The 17,389-nt window shown below is 23.4% G+C and overlaps 1 protein-coding gene across 1 annotated transcript; it reads left to right on the forward strand.

Annotated features, from left to right (window-relative positions):
• The first annotated feature begins 7,974 nt into the window (after window positions 1–7,974).
• Window positions 7,975–15,598, forward strand: LOC142227078 (cilia- and flagella-associated protein 299-like). Its single transcript, XM_075297405.1, has 2 exons — window positions 7,975–8,390; window positions 15,062–15,598. Exons 1-2 carry the CDS (start codon window positions 8,073–8,075, stop codon window positions 15,455–15,457), a joined length of 714 nt encoding a protein of 237 aa, XP_075153520.1. The 5' UTR covers window positions 7,975–8,072; the 3' UTR covers window positions 15,458–15,598.
• Window positions 15,599–17,389: the final 1,791 nt, after the last annotated feature.

Below are 17,389 nucleotides of genomic sequence, written 5' to 3' on the forward strand. Positions count from 1 at the left end.
AGAAATTTAAAACAAAAATATATTTGTCGCTCTGTTTTTGTATTTCGTGTTTTTTTTTCTATTTAATTTTCAAAACTCATGTATTTTGGGGTAAATTCAAAATCCCAGCATATAAAAAAGTAAATATGACCCAAAACACACATATGTCCGTGCCATCATTTAAAACTTGTCTGGTGCTACATTGTCAAAATCTTGTTGTTGTTAATTTTCCGAAAGAAAATCAACAACAACAACAAAAACCATTCATTGGGAAAGCCGGTGGAAAAACAAACATTTTTTTGTCAAAAATAAATACAAAACGAAAAAAAGATGAACCTGTGTGTGGCGCTCTTCTCAATGAGGGAAAAATGCAATGAAACATGAAAATTCCTATAAATAGTTTTCTTGTTTTCCTCCTCCTCCTCCTTCAATGTTGATTTGTTTATTCAGAAATTTTTATTGGAAATATTTTGGCAATTGGACCAAGTATCACCACTTTTGGAAATGGGTGATCGTTAAAACATGTGTAAATGATTTTACGGAAAATTGCTTGGGAAAACAATCAATATAACGACCATTGTGTAAACAAATAAAAAAACCGCAATTCGAATGGTAGCAATTAAGTTAGTCGTATTTTAAGGGAGAAAATGAATAAATATTAATATAATGGTATCATGACCGAATTCATATTTCAAAGAAGTTATTAAAATTTTTGCCAATAATCGCAATAAAAAATAGGTTCCAATACAGATGGATTTATATTTGGTTCAGCCTATATTGATAGATAAGGTTCCCTAGTTTTAACGAAATTTTTCCTTAATTTAGCCCAAGAAATATTTTGTCCTTATTTTCTGTTTAAAACGAACACTTTCATGAAGTTAATGAAAATTAAAGGTTTCGTTATATCCACGAATAGTTTCGTCTGCTAATGGAACATGAAATTGTATAACATTTGAAAAGCACTGGTATGGAAAGCTAGTTGAAAAAGCACCGGTGTTGAAAAACCGTATAAAAGCGAAAAGAATAAATATTCACATAAAGGGGTTATGACTGAATTACGGTAGCCAAAATTGATCGATTTCTAGCAAAAGTGGTAGATTTTTTCACTCTTTGGTAGAATTCTTGACGTTTTGGTAGATTTTGCGAAAAATTCGTCTCCAACTCGAGGTACATCAATTCTCTATAGAAATTAAATCTTGACAACATTTTCTATAGAAATAAAATTGTAAAAAAAAATTCTATAGAAATAAAATTTTGACGACATAAAATTTTGACAAAATACAATTTTGGTAAATAAAATTTTGATAAAATTTTCCATAGAAATAAAATTTTGATAAAATTTTCCATAGAAATAAAATTTTGATAAAATTTTCTATAGAAATATAATTTTGATAAAATTTTCTATAGATATAAAATTTTGACAAAATTTACTATAGATATAAAATTTTGACAAAATTTTCTATAAATATAAAATTTTGGCAAAATTTTCTTTAGATATAAAATTTTGGCAAAATTTCTATAGACATAAAATTTAAAAAAAAAGTTCTATAGAATAAAATTTTGACAAAATTTTCTATAGAAATAAAATTTTGACAAAATTTTCTATAGAAATAAAATTTTAAAAAAAATTTCTAAAGAAATAAAATTTTGACGAAATAAAATTTTGAAAAACTAAAATTTTGAAAAAATAAAATTTTGATAAATAAAATTTTGAAAAAAATTTCTATAGAAATAAAATTTTGACATACTTTACTATAGAAAAAAATTTTGATAAAATTTTCTATAGAAATAAAATTTTGACAAAATTTTCTATATACAATTTTGACAAAATTTTCTATAGATATAAAATTTTGGCAAAATTTTCTATAGATATAAAATTTTGGCAAAATTTTCTATAGATATAAAATTTTGACAAAATTTTCTTTAGATATAAAATTTTGACAAAATTTTCTATAGAAATAAAATTCAGACAAAATTTTCCATAGAAATGGTTTTTTAAAAAACAACGAAATTAAATTTTGATAAAATTTTGACATAATTTTTTATAGAAATAAAATGTAGACAAAATTTTCTATATAAATAAAATTTTGACAAAATGTTCTATAGAAATAAACTTTTGACAAAATTCTCTATAAAAATAAAATATTGACAAAATTTTCTAGAAAATTTTCTATTAAAAATTTTGTCACAATTTTCTATAGAAATAAAATTTTGACATACTTTACTATAGAAAAAAATATTCACAAAATTTTCTATAGAGATAAAATTTTGATAAAATTTTCTATAGAAATAAAATTTTGACAAAATTTTTTATAGATATAAAATGTTGACAAAATTTTCTATAGATATAAAATTTTGACATAGTTTTTTCATAGAAATAAAATTTAAAAAAAAAGTTCTATAGAATAAAATTTTGACAAAATTTTCTATAGAAATAAAATTTTGACAATATTTTCTATAGAAATAAAATTCTGACAAAATTTTCTATAGAAATAAAATTTTGACAAAATTTTCTATAAAAAAAACGAATTTTGATAAAATTTTGACATAATTTTTTATAGAAATAAAATTTAGACAAAATTTTCTATATAAATAAAATTTAAAAAAAATTTTATAAAATTTATAAAATAAATATTATATTAAAAATTGATAAAATTTTGACGAAATAAAATTTTGCCAAATTTTCTATAGAAATAAAATTGTGATAAAATTTTCTATAGAAATAAAATTTTGACAAAATTTTCTATAGATATAAAATGTTGACAAAATTTTCAATAGATATAAAATTTTGGCAAAATTTTCTATAGATATAAAATTTTGACAACATTTTCTATAGGAATAAAATTTTGACAAAATTTTCTTTAGAAATAAAATTTTGACAAAATTTTCTATAGATATAAAATTTTGGCAAAATTCTCTATATATATAAAATTTTGGCAAAATTTTCTATAGATATAAAATTTTGGCAAAATTTTCTATAGAAATAAAATTTAAAACAAATTTCTATAGAATAAAATTTTGACAAAATTTTCTATAGAAATAAAATGTTGATAACATTTTCTTTAGAAATAAAATTCTGACAAAATTTTCTATAGAAATAAAATTTTGACATAATTTTTTATAGAAATAAAATTTAAAATTTTATTTTATTTAATTTTTTATAGAAATAAAAATATAAATAAAATTTTAAAAAAATATTCTATAGAAATAAAATTTTGACAAAAATTTCTGTAGAAATAAAATTTTGACATAATTTACTATAGAAAAAAATTTTCTATGGAAATAAAATTTTGATAAAATTTTCTATAGAGATGAAATTTAGATAAAATTTTCTATAGATATAAAATTTTGACAAAATTTTCTATAGATAAAAAATTTTGGCAAAATTTCCTATAGATATAAAATTTTGGCAAAATTTTCTATAGATATAAAATTTTGACAAAATTTTCTATAAGAATAAAATTTTGACAAAATTTTCTTTAGAAATAAAATTTTGACAAAATTTTCTATAGATATAAAATTTTTGCAAAATTCTCTACATATATAACATTTTGACAAAATTTTCTATAGATATAAAATTTTTGGCAAAATTTTCTATAGATATAAAATTTTGACAAAATTTTCTATAGAAATAAAATTTAAAACAAATTTCTATAGAATAAAATTTTGACAAAATTTTCTATAGAAATAAAATGTTGACAACATTTTCTTTAGAAATAAAATTCTGACAAAACTTTCTATAGAAATAAAATTTTGACATAATTTTTTATAGAAATAAAATTTAAAATTTTATTTTATTTTATTTAATTTTTTATAGAAATAAAAATATAAATAAAATCTTAAAAAAATATTCTATAGAAATAAACTTTTGACGAAATAGAATTTTGACAAAAATTTCTGTAGAAATAAAATTTTGACATAATTTACTATAGAAAAAAATTTTCTATGGAAATAAAATTTTGATAAAATTTTCTATAGATATAAAATTTTGACAAAATTTTCTATAGATATAAAATTTTGACAAAATTTTCTATAGATAAAAAATTTTGGCAAAATTTCCTATAGATATAAAATTTTGGCAAAATTTTCTATAGATATAAAATTTTAACAAAATTTTCTATAGATATAAAATTTTGACAAAATTTTCTATAGATATAAAATTTTGACAAAATTTTCTATAGAAATACAATTTTAAAAAAGTTCTATAGAATAAAATTTTGACAAAATTTTCTATAGAAATAAAATTTTGACAAAATTTTCTGCAAATATAAAATTTTGACAATATTCTCTATAAAATATTGACAAAATTTTCTGTAGAAAATTTTCTATTGAATTAAAATTTTTTCATCATTTTCTATACAAGTAAAATTTTGACAAAATTTTCTATAGAAATAAAATATTGACAACATTTTCTATAGAAATAAAATTTTGACATAATTTTCTATAGAAATAAAATTTTGACAAAATCTGCTACAGAAATATTTTTTTGAGATATTTTTTAATTTAGTAGATTTGTGGTAAAATTTTTTTAAAATTTTATAGATTATTTTGAATTTCGAGTTCTAACCGTGGAAAAATCGATCCAGAGAGCTCAGCAAAGCACATCATTACAGAAACTTAGACCCAGATAGAGGCAAACTGTATTTCGCTGCAGGTTATACCTTCAGAGAGATTAGATGGGTTTTCAAAGCACGTGTAGACTTAATATATCTAAATTCACATAATCGGAATGCAGATGATCAATGTTCGCTTTGCAACCTTTCGGAGAGAGAGACACTTTACCATTTCTTAGCAGTTTGTCCAATTTTTAGAGGCCAGCGGACTCAATTCTTTTGTAAAACATACTTATCCGAGCGAGAAGTTGTACAAATCCTAGATGGAAGAGGGGATCATGACTGGAGAAACTTGGTCAAATATATTACAACCTCAATAACATACAGGAAGCTGATAATGTCAGAGTATTCCTAATTTACTCCGATATTCATATATGTGCAAGCCTTAAAGTTCTTTAGAAATAAAATTTTGACAAAATTTTCTATAGATATAAAATTTTGGCAAAATTCTCTATATATATAAAATTTTGGCAAAATTTTCTATAGATATAAAATTTTGGCAAAATTTTCTATAGAAATAAAATTTAAAACAAATTTCTATAGAATAAAATTTTGACAAAATTTTCTATAGAAATAAAATGTTGATAACATTTTCTTTAGAAATAAAATTCTGACAAAATTTTCTATAGAAATAAAATTTTGACATAATTTTTTATAGAAATAAAATTTAAAATTTTATTTTATTTAATTTTTTATAGAAATAAAAATATAAATAAAATTTTAAAAAAATATTCTATAGAAATAAAATTTTGACAAAAATTTCTGTAGAAATAAAATTTTGACATAATTTACTATAGAAAAAAATTTTCTATGGAAATAAAATTTTGATAAAATTTTCTATAGAGATGAAATTTAGATAAAATTTTCTATAGATATAAAATTTTGACAAAATTTTCTATAGATAAAAAATTTTGGCAAAATTTCCTATAGATATAAAATTTTGGCAAAATTTTCTATAGATATAAAATTTTGACAAAATTTTCTATAAGAATAAAATTTTGACAAAATTTTCTTTAGAAATAAAATTTTGACAAAATTTTCTATAGATATAAAATTTTTGCAAAATTCTCTACATATATAACATTTTGACAAAATTTTCTATAGATATAAAATTTTTGGCAAAATTTTCTATAGATATAAAATTTTGACAAAATTTTCTATAGAAATAAAATTTAAAACAAATTTCTATAGAATAAAATTTTGACAAAATTTTCTATAGAAATAAAATGTTGACAACATTTTCTTTAGAAATAAAATTCTGACAAAACTTTCTATAGAAATAAAATTTTGACATAATTTTTTATAGAAATAAAATTTAAAATTTTATTTTATTTTATTTAATTTTTTATAGAAATAAAAATATAAATAAAATCTTAAAAAAATATTCTATAGAAATAAACTTTTGACGAAATAGAATTTTGACAAAAATTTCTGTAGAAATAAAATTTTGACATAATTTACTATAGAAAAAAATTTTCTATGGAAATAAAATTTTGATAAAATTTTCTATAGATATAAAATTTTGACAAAATTTTCTATAGATATAAAATTTTGACAAAATTTTCTATAGATAAAAAATTTTGGCAAAATTTCCTATAGATATAAAATTTTGGCAAAATTTTCTATAGATATAAAATTTTAACAAAATTTTCTATAGATATAAAATTTTGACAAAATTTTCTATAGATATAAAATTTTGACAAAATTTTCTATAGAAATACAATTTTAGAAAAGTTCTATAGAATAAAATTTTGACAAAATTTTCTATAGAAATAAAATTTTGACAAAATTTTCTGCAAATATAAAATTTTGACAATATTCTCTATAAAATATTGACAAAATTTTCTGTAGAAAATTTTCTATTGAATTAAAATTTTTTCATCATTTTCTATACAAGTAAAATTTTGACAAAATTTTCTATAGAAATAAAATATTGACAACATTTTCTATAGAAATAAAATTTTGACATAATTTTCTATAGAAATAAAATTTTGACAAAATCTGCTACAGAAATATTTTTTTGAGATATTTTTTAATTTAGTAGATTTGTGGTAAAATTTTTTTAAAATTTTATAGATTATTTTGAATTTCGAGTTCTAACCGTGGAAAAATCGATCCAGAGAGCTCAGCAAAGCACATCATTACAGAAACTTAGACCCAGATAGAGGCAAACTGTATTTCGCTGCAGGTTATACCTTCAGAGAGATTAGATGGGTTTTCAAAGCACGTGTAGACTTAATATATCTAAATTCACATAATCGGAATGCAGATGATCAATGTTCGCTTTGCAACCTTTCGGAGAGAGAGACACTTTACCATTTCTTAGCAGTTTGTCCAATTTTTAGAGGCCAGCGGACTCAATTCTTTTGTAAAACATACTTATCCGAGCGAGAAGTTGTACAAATCCTAGATGGAAGAGGGGATCATGACTGGAGAAACTTGGTCAAATATATTACAACCTCAATAACATACAGGAAGCTGATAATGTCAGAGTATTCCTAATTTACTCCGATATTCATATATGTGCAAGCCTTAAAGTTATACAAAAGTTTATAAAATTAAATTCCGGCTGACGACAATATGTTATAGCCGTAAATCGTTGTTTCGCTTTATTTACTTTTTTTGTAAGAAAAACAAACTAAAGTAACTAAAATGCAAAATCAAAAATTTTATACCGTGTATATATAAATGAAAATTATGAAATATGTTAAAGATACTACTACTACTACTTGTAACCGTGGACTGGATTCAAATTTGCAACTGAACTTTTTCCAAGAACCCCCATAGTAATTCGGTCCCAATATACATGGATTTAACTTTGCTTTGCCCATGTCTATCTAGTTAGAAAATCACCATGATGAACAGTTTTGATATTTTGAAGATTTTTTCTTTGTTATTTCAACCTTCATTCTTCTTCACAACGAAATTCAAAATTTGGTAAATTTCGTTTATTTAGTTTTTTTCTCAAGTCACTCAACACTTTCAAACCACATGTGTTTACAGTTAGAAAATCACTAGTATTGATATCTTGTTTGTGAAGTTTTTTCTTTGTCACCCTTTAGATTTTTAGTTAGGTTTTAGTTGAAGAATAGCACCGGTATCAAAGAAATACAAGCCAGTTCAAAAAGCTCCAATTTCAAACCCCGTGGTCTATCTAGTTAGAAAAGCACCATGCTAAACAGTTTTGATATTTTGTTTGCGAAGTTTTTTTCTTTGTCACCTTTACCTCCATTCCACTTACTAACTAAATAAAAAATTTTATTAATATAATTTATTTAGTTTTTCTCCAGGCACTCAACGCTTTCAAACCCCATGTGCATATAGTTAGAAAAGCACCATGATAAACAGCTTTGATATTTTGTTTTATGAAGTTTCTCTTTGTCATCTTTGTCATTTCAACCTTCATTCCAATCTACAAACTAAATTCTAAATTTTATTAATTTTCTTTATTTATTTGTTTACTCAAATCATCTCATCGATATGGGCTCAATAGCCCAAGATATGTTTCTTTTGGATTGTCCAACATATGAAGATTATTTGGATACATTTGTAACAATCAATGACAAACGTTATCTACGCAATGTACGTTTCTGTCATATGCTTGTCGATTTGGGTTATCGTTCGAGGACAGAGATTTATAGTCCCGAACAATTTCTGCAACGTAAGGCTGCCGTAGAAGAGTCTCTGTGGCCCATTAAAAAATCCACAATATTCTTTAGTGATGGCATGAATTCTAAAGATCCTGTTCTAGTAGAGTTGGCAGCGAGGGAACGTCCAAATGTACAGAAAATGATATCGGTAAGAAATTGAAAGAAAATATAGTATCTGTATCAAGAATTTTATTAAAAAGGCATCCATTTTTATAACGAATCGTAAATTTCCGATCCAGGGCAGGGAGCACGATTGCCACAGTTGGTAGAATTCTACAAAAAATGGTAAATTTTTAACTGTTTTGTAGATTGGTAGAATTCTTCATGTTTTGGTAGATTTTGCAAAATATTCCTCTCCAGCAAAGACGTACAAAATTTTCTATAGAAATAAAAATTTGACAAAATTTTCTAAAAAAATAAAACTTTGACAAAAAATAAAATTTGTCCAAAATTTTCTATAAAAATAAAATTTTGACAAAATTTTCTATGAAAAAAATTTTGACAACATTTTCTATAAAAATAAATTTTGAAAAAAATTTCTATAAAAATAAAATGTTCCTAAAAAAATAAAATTTTGACAATTGTTCCTAAAAAATAAAATTTTGACAAATTTTCTATAAAAATAAAATTTTTACCAAATCTTTAAAATTAAATTTTGACAAAATTTTCTATAACTATAAAATGTTGACAAAATTTTCTCTAAAAATAAAATGTTGACAAAATTTTCTATAAAAATAAAATTTTGACAAAATAATTGTATAAAATAAAATTTTGACAAAATTTTTTATAAAAATAAAATTTTGACAAAATTTTTTATAAAAATAAAATTTTGACAAAATTTTTTATAAAAATAAAATTTTGACAAAATCTTCTATAAAAATAAAATTTTGACAAAATTTTCTATAGAAAAAAAATGTTGACCAAATTTTCTATAGAAATAAAATTTTGACCAAATTTTCTATAGAAATAAAATTTTGACCAAATTTTCTATAAAAATTAAATTTTGGCAAAATTTTCTATAAAAATTAAATTTTGGCAAAATTTTCTATGAAAACAAAATTTTGACAAAATTTTCTATAAAAAAAACTTTTGACAAAATTTTCTATAAAAACAAAATTTTCTTTAAAAATAAAATGTTCCTAAAAAATAAATTTTGGACAAATTTTCTATTAACATAAAATTTTGCCAAAAATTTTATAAAATAAAAGTTTGACAAAATTGACTATAAAAATAAAATTTTAACAAAATTTACTATAGAAATTTTGACTAAATTTTCTAAAGAAATAAAATGTTGACAACATTTTCTATAAAAATCATATCTTGACAAAATTTTCTAAAGAAATAAAATTTGACAACATTTTCTATAAAAATAAAATTTTGACAAAATTTTCTATAAAAAAAAATATAAAATTTTCTATAAAAATAAAACGTTGACAAAATTTTCTATAGAAATAAAATGTTGGCCAAATTTACTATAGAAATAAAATGTTGACAAATTTTCTATAAAAGTAAAATTTTGACAAAATTTTCTATAAACATAAAATTTTGACAAAATTTTCAATAAAAATGAAATCTTAGTAAAATTTCCTATAAAAATAAAATTTTGGCAAAATTTTCTATAAAAATAAAATTTTAGCAAAATTTTCTATAGAAATAAAATTTTGGCAAAATTTTCTATAAAAATAAATTTTTGACAAAATTTTCTATAAAAAAAATTTGACAAAATCTATATATATAAAATTCAATCTATGTTTGTTTATTTGTTTGTTTGTATGTTCCGAGTTGGCTCCGAAACGGCTGAACCGATTTACTTGACACTTTCAGAGATCGTAGGGGGCCTTCATGTGGTGAAAATAGGGTACCTCATTTTTTGACACCTGGTCGCGGAGAGGGACCTCACCTTTGTCGGACTTTTTGAAAATTGGACCAAAGTTGACCGATTTGCTAGAAATTTTCATTGAAGATTGGGGTTGGCATCTAGACAAAGATCCGCTACTTTATATTTCGATATTTGGTGCTGGAGGGGGGGCCTCCCCTTTGTTCGACTTTTTTTTAAAGTACAGTGAAAAAACTAAAATTCTCTAAATTATCTGAGATTTACAGAGAACATGTGGTGAGGTTGTGGAATTAATATGGGGTACCTGATGATTTCATATGTGGATGGGGAGGGGGACCTCCCCCTTGCCCTACTTTTTGAAACTTGGAACAAAATTATGCGATTTGCTTGAAATTTTCATTGAATGTAGGGGTTGGCATTTAGACAAAAATCTGCTACATTATTTTTCGATATTTGGTCGGGGAGGGGGACCACCCTTTGCCCGATTTTTTTTTTTTTTTTGTTGAAAGCACAAACAAAACTAAACTGCCCCGACTGAAATTTTACGAAAAAATGGGTTATAAAATTTATATCAGGTTCCTGATTTTTTAATAAAAATAAAAGGGCATAGGGAGACATCCGCTTCTTAAGTACATACAGAGAAACAATTAAACTTTACCGAGTTACTTGAAATTTACAGAGGACTGGGGAGAGGTTACGATATTAATAGTTCATACCTGATTTTGTGATATTTGGACGGAAGAGAGGGTGCATCATTTTCCAACATTTTAGCAAATGTTAATGTGGTAAAATTTTTTACTACTTTTGCTTATTCCGATTTATTGGATGGGAAACAGTAATTCTTTGTATGTTATTATAATATAGTGCTTAATTTTCCGATATGTTGAGGAGAGTATACCTTTCCTTGACAAACCACACTTAAAATTCACAAGAAATATAGAAGATTGTCCAACTACTTGAATACAGAACATTATTAAAAAATTTTGGAGGAAAGGGTACACCCTCTCCCGCCGTATTTGTACCTATAAACGAAAAATCAAGTAGTCCGATTTGTTTAAAAGAATTCAAATCTTTTCGAATTTGTTTTCAGCAAGTGGGATATAGTTGAATAAGTTAACGCAAAATGTTCCTCCAAATACGCTTCGGCAGGCGCAGCCAAGCGGGCCGGGTTACGCTAGTTTTCTATAAAAATAAAATTTTCTATAAAAATAATATGTTCCTAAAAAATAAAATTTTGACAATTTTTCTTTAAAAATAAAATTTTGACAAAAATTTTATAAAATAAAATTTTGACAAAATTGACTGTAAAAATAAAATTTTAACAAAATTGACTGTAAAAATAAAATTTTAACAAAATTCACTATAGAAATTTTGACCAAATTTTCTATAGAAATAAAATGTTGACAACATTTTCTATAAAAATCATATTTTGACAAAATTTTCTATAGAAATAAAATTTTGACAACATTTTCAAAAAAATAAAATTTTGACAATATGTTCTATAAAAATCATATATTGACAAAATTTTCTATAAAAATAAAATTTGGACAAAATTTTCTATAAAAACAAAATTTTAACAAAACTTTTCTATAAATATAAAATTTTGACCACATTTTCGATACAAATAAAATCTTGACCAAATTTTCTATAAAAATAAAATTTTGACAAAATTTTCAATAAAAATAAAACGTTGACAAAATTGTCTATAGAAATAAAATGTTGGCCAAATTTACTATAAAAATAAAATGTTGACAACATTTTCTATAAAAATAAAATTTTCACAAAATTTCCTATAAAAATAAAATTTTTATAAAATTTTCTATAAAAATAAAATTTTGACAAAATTTTCAATAAAAATAAAATCTTAACAAAATTTTCTATAAAAATAAAATTTTGGCAAAATTTTCTATAGAAATAAAATTTTGGCAAAATTTTCTATAGATATAAAATTTTGACAAAAAGTTTGACAACATTTTCTATATAAATAAAATTTTGACAAAACTTTCTATAGAAATAAAATTTTGACAAAATTTTCTATAGAAATAAAATTAAAAAAAAAATCTATAGAAATAAAATTTTGACAAAGTTTTCTATAGAAATAAAATTTTGACAAAAATGTTGACAACATTTTCTATAAAAATAAAATTTTGACAACATTTTCTATAAAAATAAAATTTTGACAAAATTTTTCATAAAAATAAAATTTTTATAAAACTTTCTATAAAAATGAAACGTTGACAAAATTGTCTATTGAAATAAAATGTTGGCCAAATTTACTATAGAAATAAAATGTTGACAGCATTTTCTATAAAAATAAAATTTTGACAAAATTTCCTATAAAAATAAAATTTTGATAAAATTTTGACAAAATTTTCAATAAAAATAAAATCTTAACAAAATTTTCTATAAAAATACAATTTTGGCAAAATTTTCTATAGAAATAAAATTTTGACAAAAAGTTTGACAACATTTTCTATATAAATAAAATTTTGACAAAACTTTCTATTGAAATAAAATGTTGACAAAAATTTCTATAGAAATAAAATTAAAAAAAAAATCTATAGAAATAAAATTTTAACAAAATTCACTATAGAAATTTTGACCAAATTTTCTATAGAAATAAAATGTTGACAACATTTTCTATAAAAATCATATTTTGACAAAATTTTCTATAGAAATAAAATTTTGACAACATTTTCTATAAAAATAAAATTTTGATATGTTCTATAAAAATCATATTTTGACAAAATTTTCTATAGAAATAAAATTTTGACAAATTTTTCTATAAAAACAAAATTTTAACAAAACTTTTCTATAATTATAAAATTTTGACCACATTTTCTATACAAATAAAATCTTGACCAAATTTTCTATAAAAATAAAATTTTCAATAAAAATAAAACGTTGACAAAATTGTCTATAGAAATAAAATGTTGGCCAAATTTACTATAAAAATAAAATGTTGACAACATTTTCTATAAAAATAAAATTTTCACAAAATTTCCTATAAAAATAAAATTTTTATAAAATTTTCTATAAAAATAAAATTTTGACAAAATTTTCAATAAAAATAAAATCTTAACAAAATTTTCTATAAAAATAAAATTTTGGCAAAATTTTCTATAGAAATAAAATGTTGACAAAAAGTTTGACAACATTTTATATATAAATAAAATTTTGACAAAACTTTCTATAGAAATAAAATTTTGACAAAATTTTCTATAGAAATAAAATTAAAAAAAAATCTATAGAAATAAAATTTTGACAAAGTTTTCTATAGAAATAAAATTTTGACAAAAATGTTGACAACATTTTCTATAGAAATAAAATTTTGACAAAGTTTTCTAGAGAAATAAAATTTTGACAAAAATGTTGACAACATTTTCTATAGAAATAAAATTTTGACAAAATTTTGATAAAATTTTCTATAAAAATAAAATTTTGACAACATTTTCTATAAAAATAAAATTTTGACAAAATTTTTCATAAAAATAAAATTTTTATAAAATTTTCTATAAAAATGAAACGTTGACAAAATTGTCTATAGAAATAAAATGTTGGCCAAATTTACTATAGAAATAAAATGTTGACAGCATTTTCTATAAAAATAAAATTTTGACAAAATTTCCTATAAAAATAAAATTTTGATAAAATTTTGACAAAATTTTCAATAAAAATAAAATCTTAACAAAATTTTCTATAAAAATAAAATTTTGGCAAAATTTTCTATAAAAATTAAATTTTGATAAAATTTTCTATAAAAATTAAATTTTGGCAAAATTTTCTATAAAAATAAAATTTTGACAAAATTTTCTATAAAAAAATTTTTGACAAAATTTTCTATAAAAATAAAATTTTGACAACATTTTCTATAAAAATAAAATTTTGAAAAAATTTTCCATAAAAATAAAACGTTGACAAAATTTACTATAGAAATTTGGAGGAAAGGGTACACCCTCTCCCGCCGTATTTGTACCTATAAACGAAAAATCAAGTAGTCCGATTTGTTTAAAAGAATTCAAATCTTTTCGAATTTGTTTTCAGCAAGTGGGATATAGTTGAATAAGTTAACGCAAAATGTTCCTCCAAATACGCTTCGGCAGGCGCAGCCAAGCGGGCCGGGTTACGCTAGTTTTCTATAAAAATAAAATTTTCTATAAAAATAATATGTTCCTAAAAAATAAAATTTTGACAATTTTTCTTTAAAAATAAAATTTTGACAAAAATTTTATAAAATAAAATTTTGACAAAATTGACTGTAAAAATAAAATTTTAACAAAATTCACTATAGAAATTTTGACCAAATTTTCTATAGAAATAAAATGTTGACAACATTTTCTATAAAAATCATATTTTGACAAAATTTTCTATAGAAATAAAATTTTGACAACATTTTCTATAAAAATAAAATTTTGGCAAAATTTTCTATAAAAATTAAATTGTGATAAAATTTTCTATAAAAATTAAATTTTGGCAAAATTTTCTATAAAAATAAAATTTTGACAAAATTGTCTATAAAAAATTTTTTGACAAAATTTTCTATAAAAATAAAATTTTGACAACATTTTCTATAAAAATAAAATTTTGAAAAAATTTTCCATAAAAATAAAACGTTGACAAAATTTACTATAGAAATAAAATGTTGACAAAATTTTCTATAAAACTAAAATGTTGACTAAATTTTCTATAAAAAATAAAATTTTGACAAAATTTTCTATAAAAATAAAATTTTGACAAAATTTTCTACAAATATAAAGTTTTAACAAAATTTTCAATAAAAATAAAATCTTAACAAAATATTCTATAAAATATAAAATTTTGAAAAAATTTTCTATGAAAATAAAATTTTGACAAAAATTTCTATAAAAATAAAATTTTGACAAAATTTTTTATAAAAAAAAGGAAAATGAAGTCTTAAGTCTAAGATCCACGCATTGATAAGAGAGAATCTAATATCTTGAAATTCCCCTTCTTCTTTTCAGACTATAATTTTCATCAAACATCGCCTCAAGACAGGTTTTGAAGTTTCCTCCTATATCGACTATGAAGACAGTCTGCATAAAGCAAATCTTCAATTTGAAGGTTGCACTGACTGGGCTGGTGTCTTTGCTGAGAGAGTAAAGCTCAAACCGAAACCCAGCAATTTGAGTTACTTTGATTGGCATAAAGGTCTTGTGATGTATAATGAATCGGATAATTACATGATATTGCATGATGTAGAGTATGGGCTGATTTTTATGCATAAAGGTGACCATAAGAAAATCTGTGTGGATATATCGAAGGAATTGTATAGAAAAAATTGCCTTAGATCTATGCATTACTCTGAGAGATATGGTCATGTGGTATTCTATGACCATGTGATACGCAAGAAAATTTGAATAAGAAAAGAGAACCTAGACCTAGAGTATCTCAATTGGATTTGTTGGGAGTTTTTTAATGTTTTTCTCTTTTTGCATTGTTATTTGTGATTCTTTCTGTTTTCTTGAGAGAAATAAAATTATTTCAGCTTTTGTTTTGTATGTGTTTATCTTTTCGATATGATTTTGATGGTGGAGACAATGAAATAAATTTCATTTTAATTTGGCCCTCTTCCAAACATGACTAGACTTTAATTTTGCCACAATGTTTAGAATATGCTGATCACAACAAAGCGTCAAAAAAAAACTACTGAACGCCATCATCAACACTACATTCTAGTTGATATTCTGGGTCATTGTTTCATCAATATTCCCCACTTTCTTTGAATGTATATATTTGGCCGCCATTAGGGACCGGTCTACCATATACAATTTCTCCTTCGCTTTGTGTGGTATTTATTTTTTGAGGTATTTATGGTTCTGAATAGAAAACAAATCAGACCAAATACAAAATCAGGCAAAATCGACTTTATGATACGCTAATCCGGTTGTTCTGAATTGATAGAAAAAAATACTTTCCACCGGAACGAAATTTTAGACAAACGAAATTTCCATTTCCTATAAAGTACTTTGTTTTATAGCTAATAAATTTAAAATAAGCGTTTCAACCATTTTCTCTAAACTTTTTAATTTGCTTTTAAAGAAAATTTTTTTACCGTCAAGAAAAATTTTGTTTGTCTAAAACTTCGTTCCTCAGATAAAAAATACTTTTCTTTCTGGGTAGATCTACATTTTCGATGCCATACAAATCCTTCAACTTAGTTGGGTGCTATATATTCTAAAGGTTTATGTTCCCATAAAGGGTGATACGGTCAAAATTTGGTCAAGGGAAAACTCGTGTAAATCGGTGAAATCGTTTATTTAAAAAATCAAATTAAATTTCTTTTTCAAGTTCAATAAGTATAAAATTCAGGAAAAATATTCAGTTAGGCTTTTGCTTTTCCAAATCCGAATTGCCGGGCCTCATGCTTGACACCTGCCATCAGATTTTGTACAGCCACCTTGTCCACCTTCTTCGCCGCAGAAAGCCAGTTTACCTTGAACTGCTGCTCGTTCAATAACGCACTTGACAATAACGCACTATTTCTCAATTGGGCAGAGCTCTGGCGTGTTGGGAGGGTTCTTGTCCTTGGGAACCACCTGCACGTTGTTGGCGGCGTACCACTCCATGGCCTTTTTACCGTAATGGCAAGATGCCAAATCCGGCCAAAACAGTACGGAACAACCGTGTTTCTTCAGGAAAGGCAGCAGACGTTTATTCAAACACTCTTTCACGTAAATTTCTTGGTTGACAGTCCCGGAAGCTATGAAAATGCTGCTTTTCAAGCCACAGGTGGCTTGCCAAACCAGATATTTCTTTGCGAACTTTGGCAGTTTTATATGCTTGAAAATATCTGCTACCTTTCCCCTTCCTTTTGCCGTATAAAACTCCTGTCCCGGAAGATGCTTGTAGTCGGCTTTGACGTAGGTTTCGTCGTCCATTACCATGCAGTCAAACTTCGTCAGCATCGTCGTATACAGCCTCCGGGATCGCGCTTTGGCCGTCGTATTTTTTGTATCATCGCGATTTGGAGTCACTACCTTCTTGTAAGTCGATATTCCGGCTCGTTTTTTTGTTGTAGACGATACACCCAGCTTATTTGCGGCATCTCGGAGAGAGAGGTTAGGGTTTCGCTTGAAACTACCGGCAATTCTCTTTGTCGTCTCAGCGGCTTCCGGTTTTCGATTTCCGGTTATTTGGCATATTTAACGGTTGATTTGGCAACTTTTAGCGATTTTTCCAGCTTTGCGTGCGAGTAGCTCGGATTTTCGCGATGCGCGAGAAAAATTTTGATACGCTGCTCTTCTTGCTTGGACGGCATTTGGACAACTGAAGAGTGAATTCCAAAATCA

The sequence above is a fragment of the Haematobia irritans genome, chromosome 2, assembly GCF_050003625.1.
Source record: "Haematobia irritans isolate KBUSLIRL chromosome 2, ASM5000362v1, whole genome shotgun sequence".
NCBI classification, from domain to species: Eukaryota; Metazoa; Arthropoda; class Insecta; order Diptera; family Muscidae; genus Haematobia; species Haematobia irritans.

Coding starts and splice junctions, on each gene's coding strand:
- LOC142227078 (XM_075297405.1), top strand. CDS start 8,073: ATGGGCTCAATAGCCCAAGATATGTTTCTTTTGGATTGTCCAACATAT. Junction 8,391..15,061: donor ATGTACAGAAAATGATATCG/GTAAGAAATTGA, acceptor TCTTCTTTTCAG/ACTATAATTTTCATCAAACA.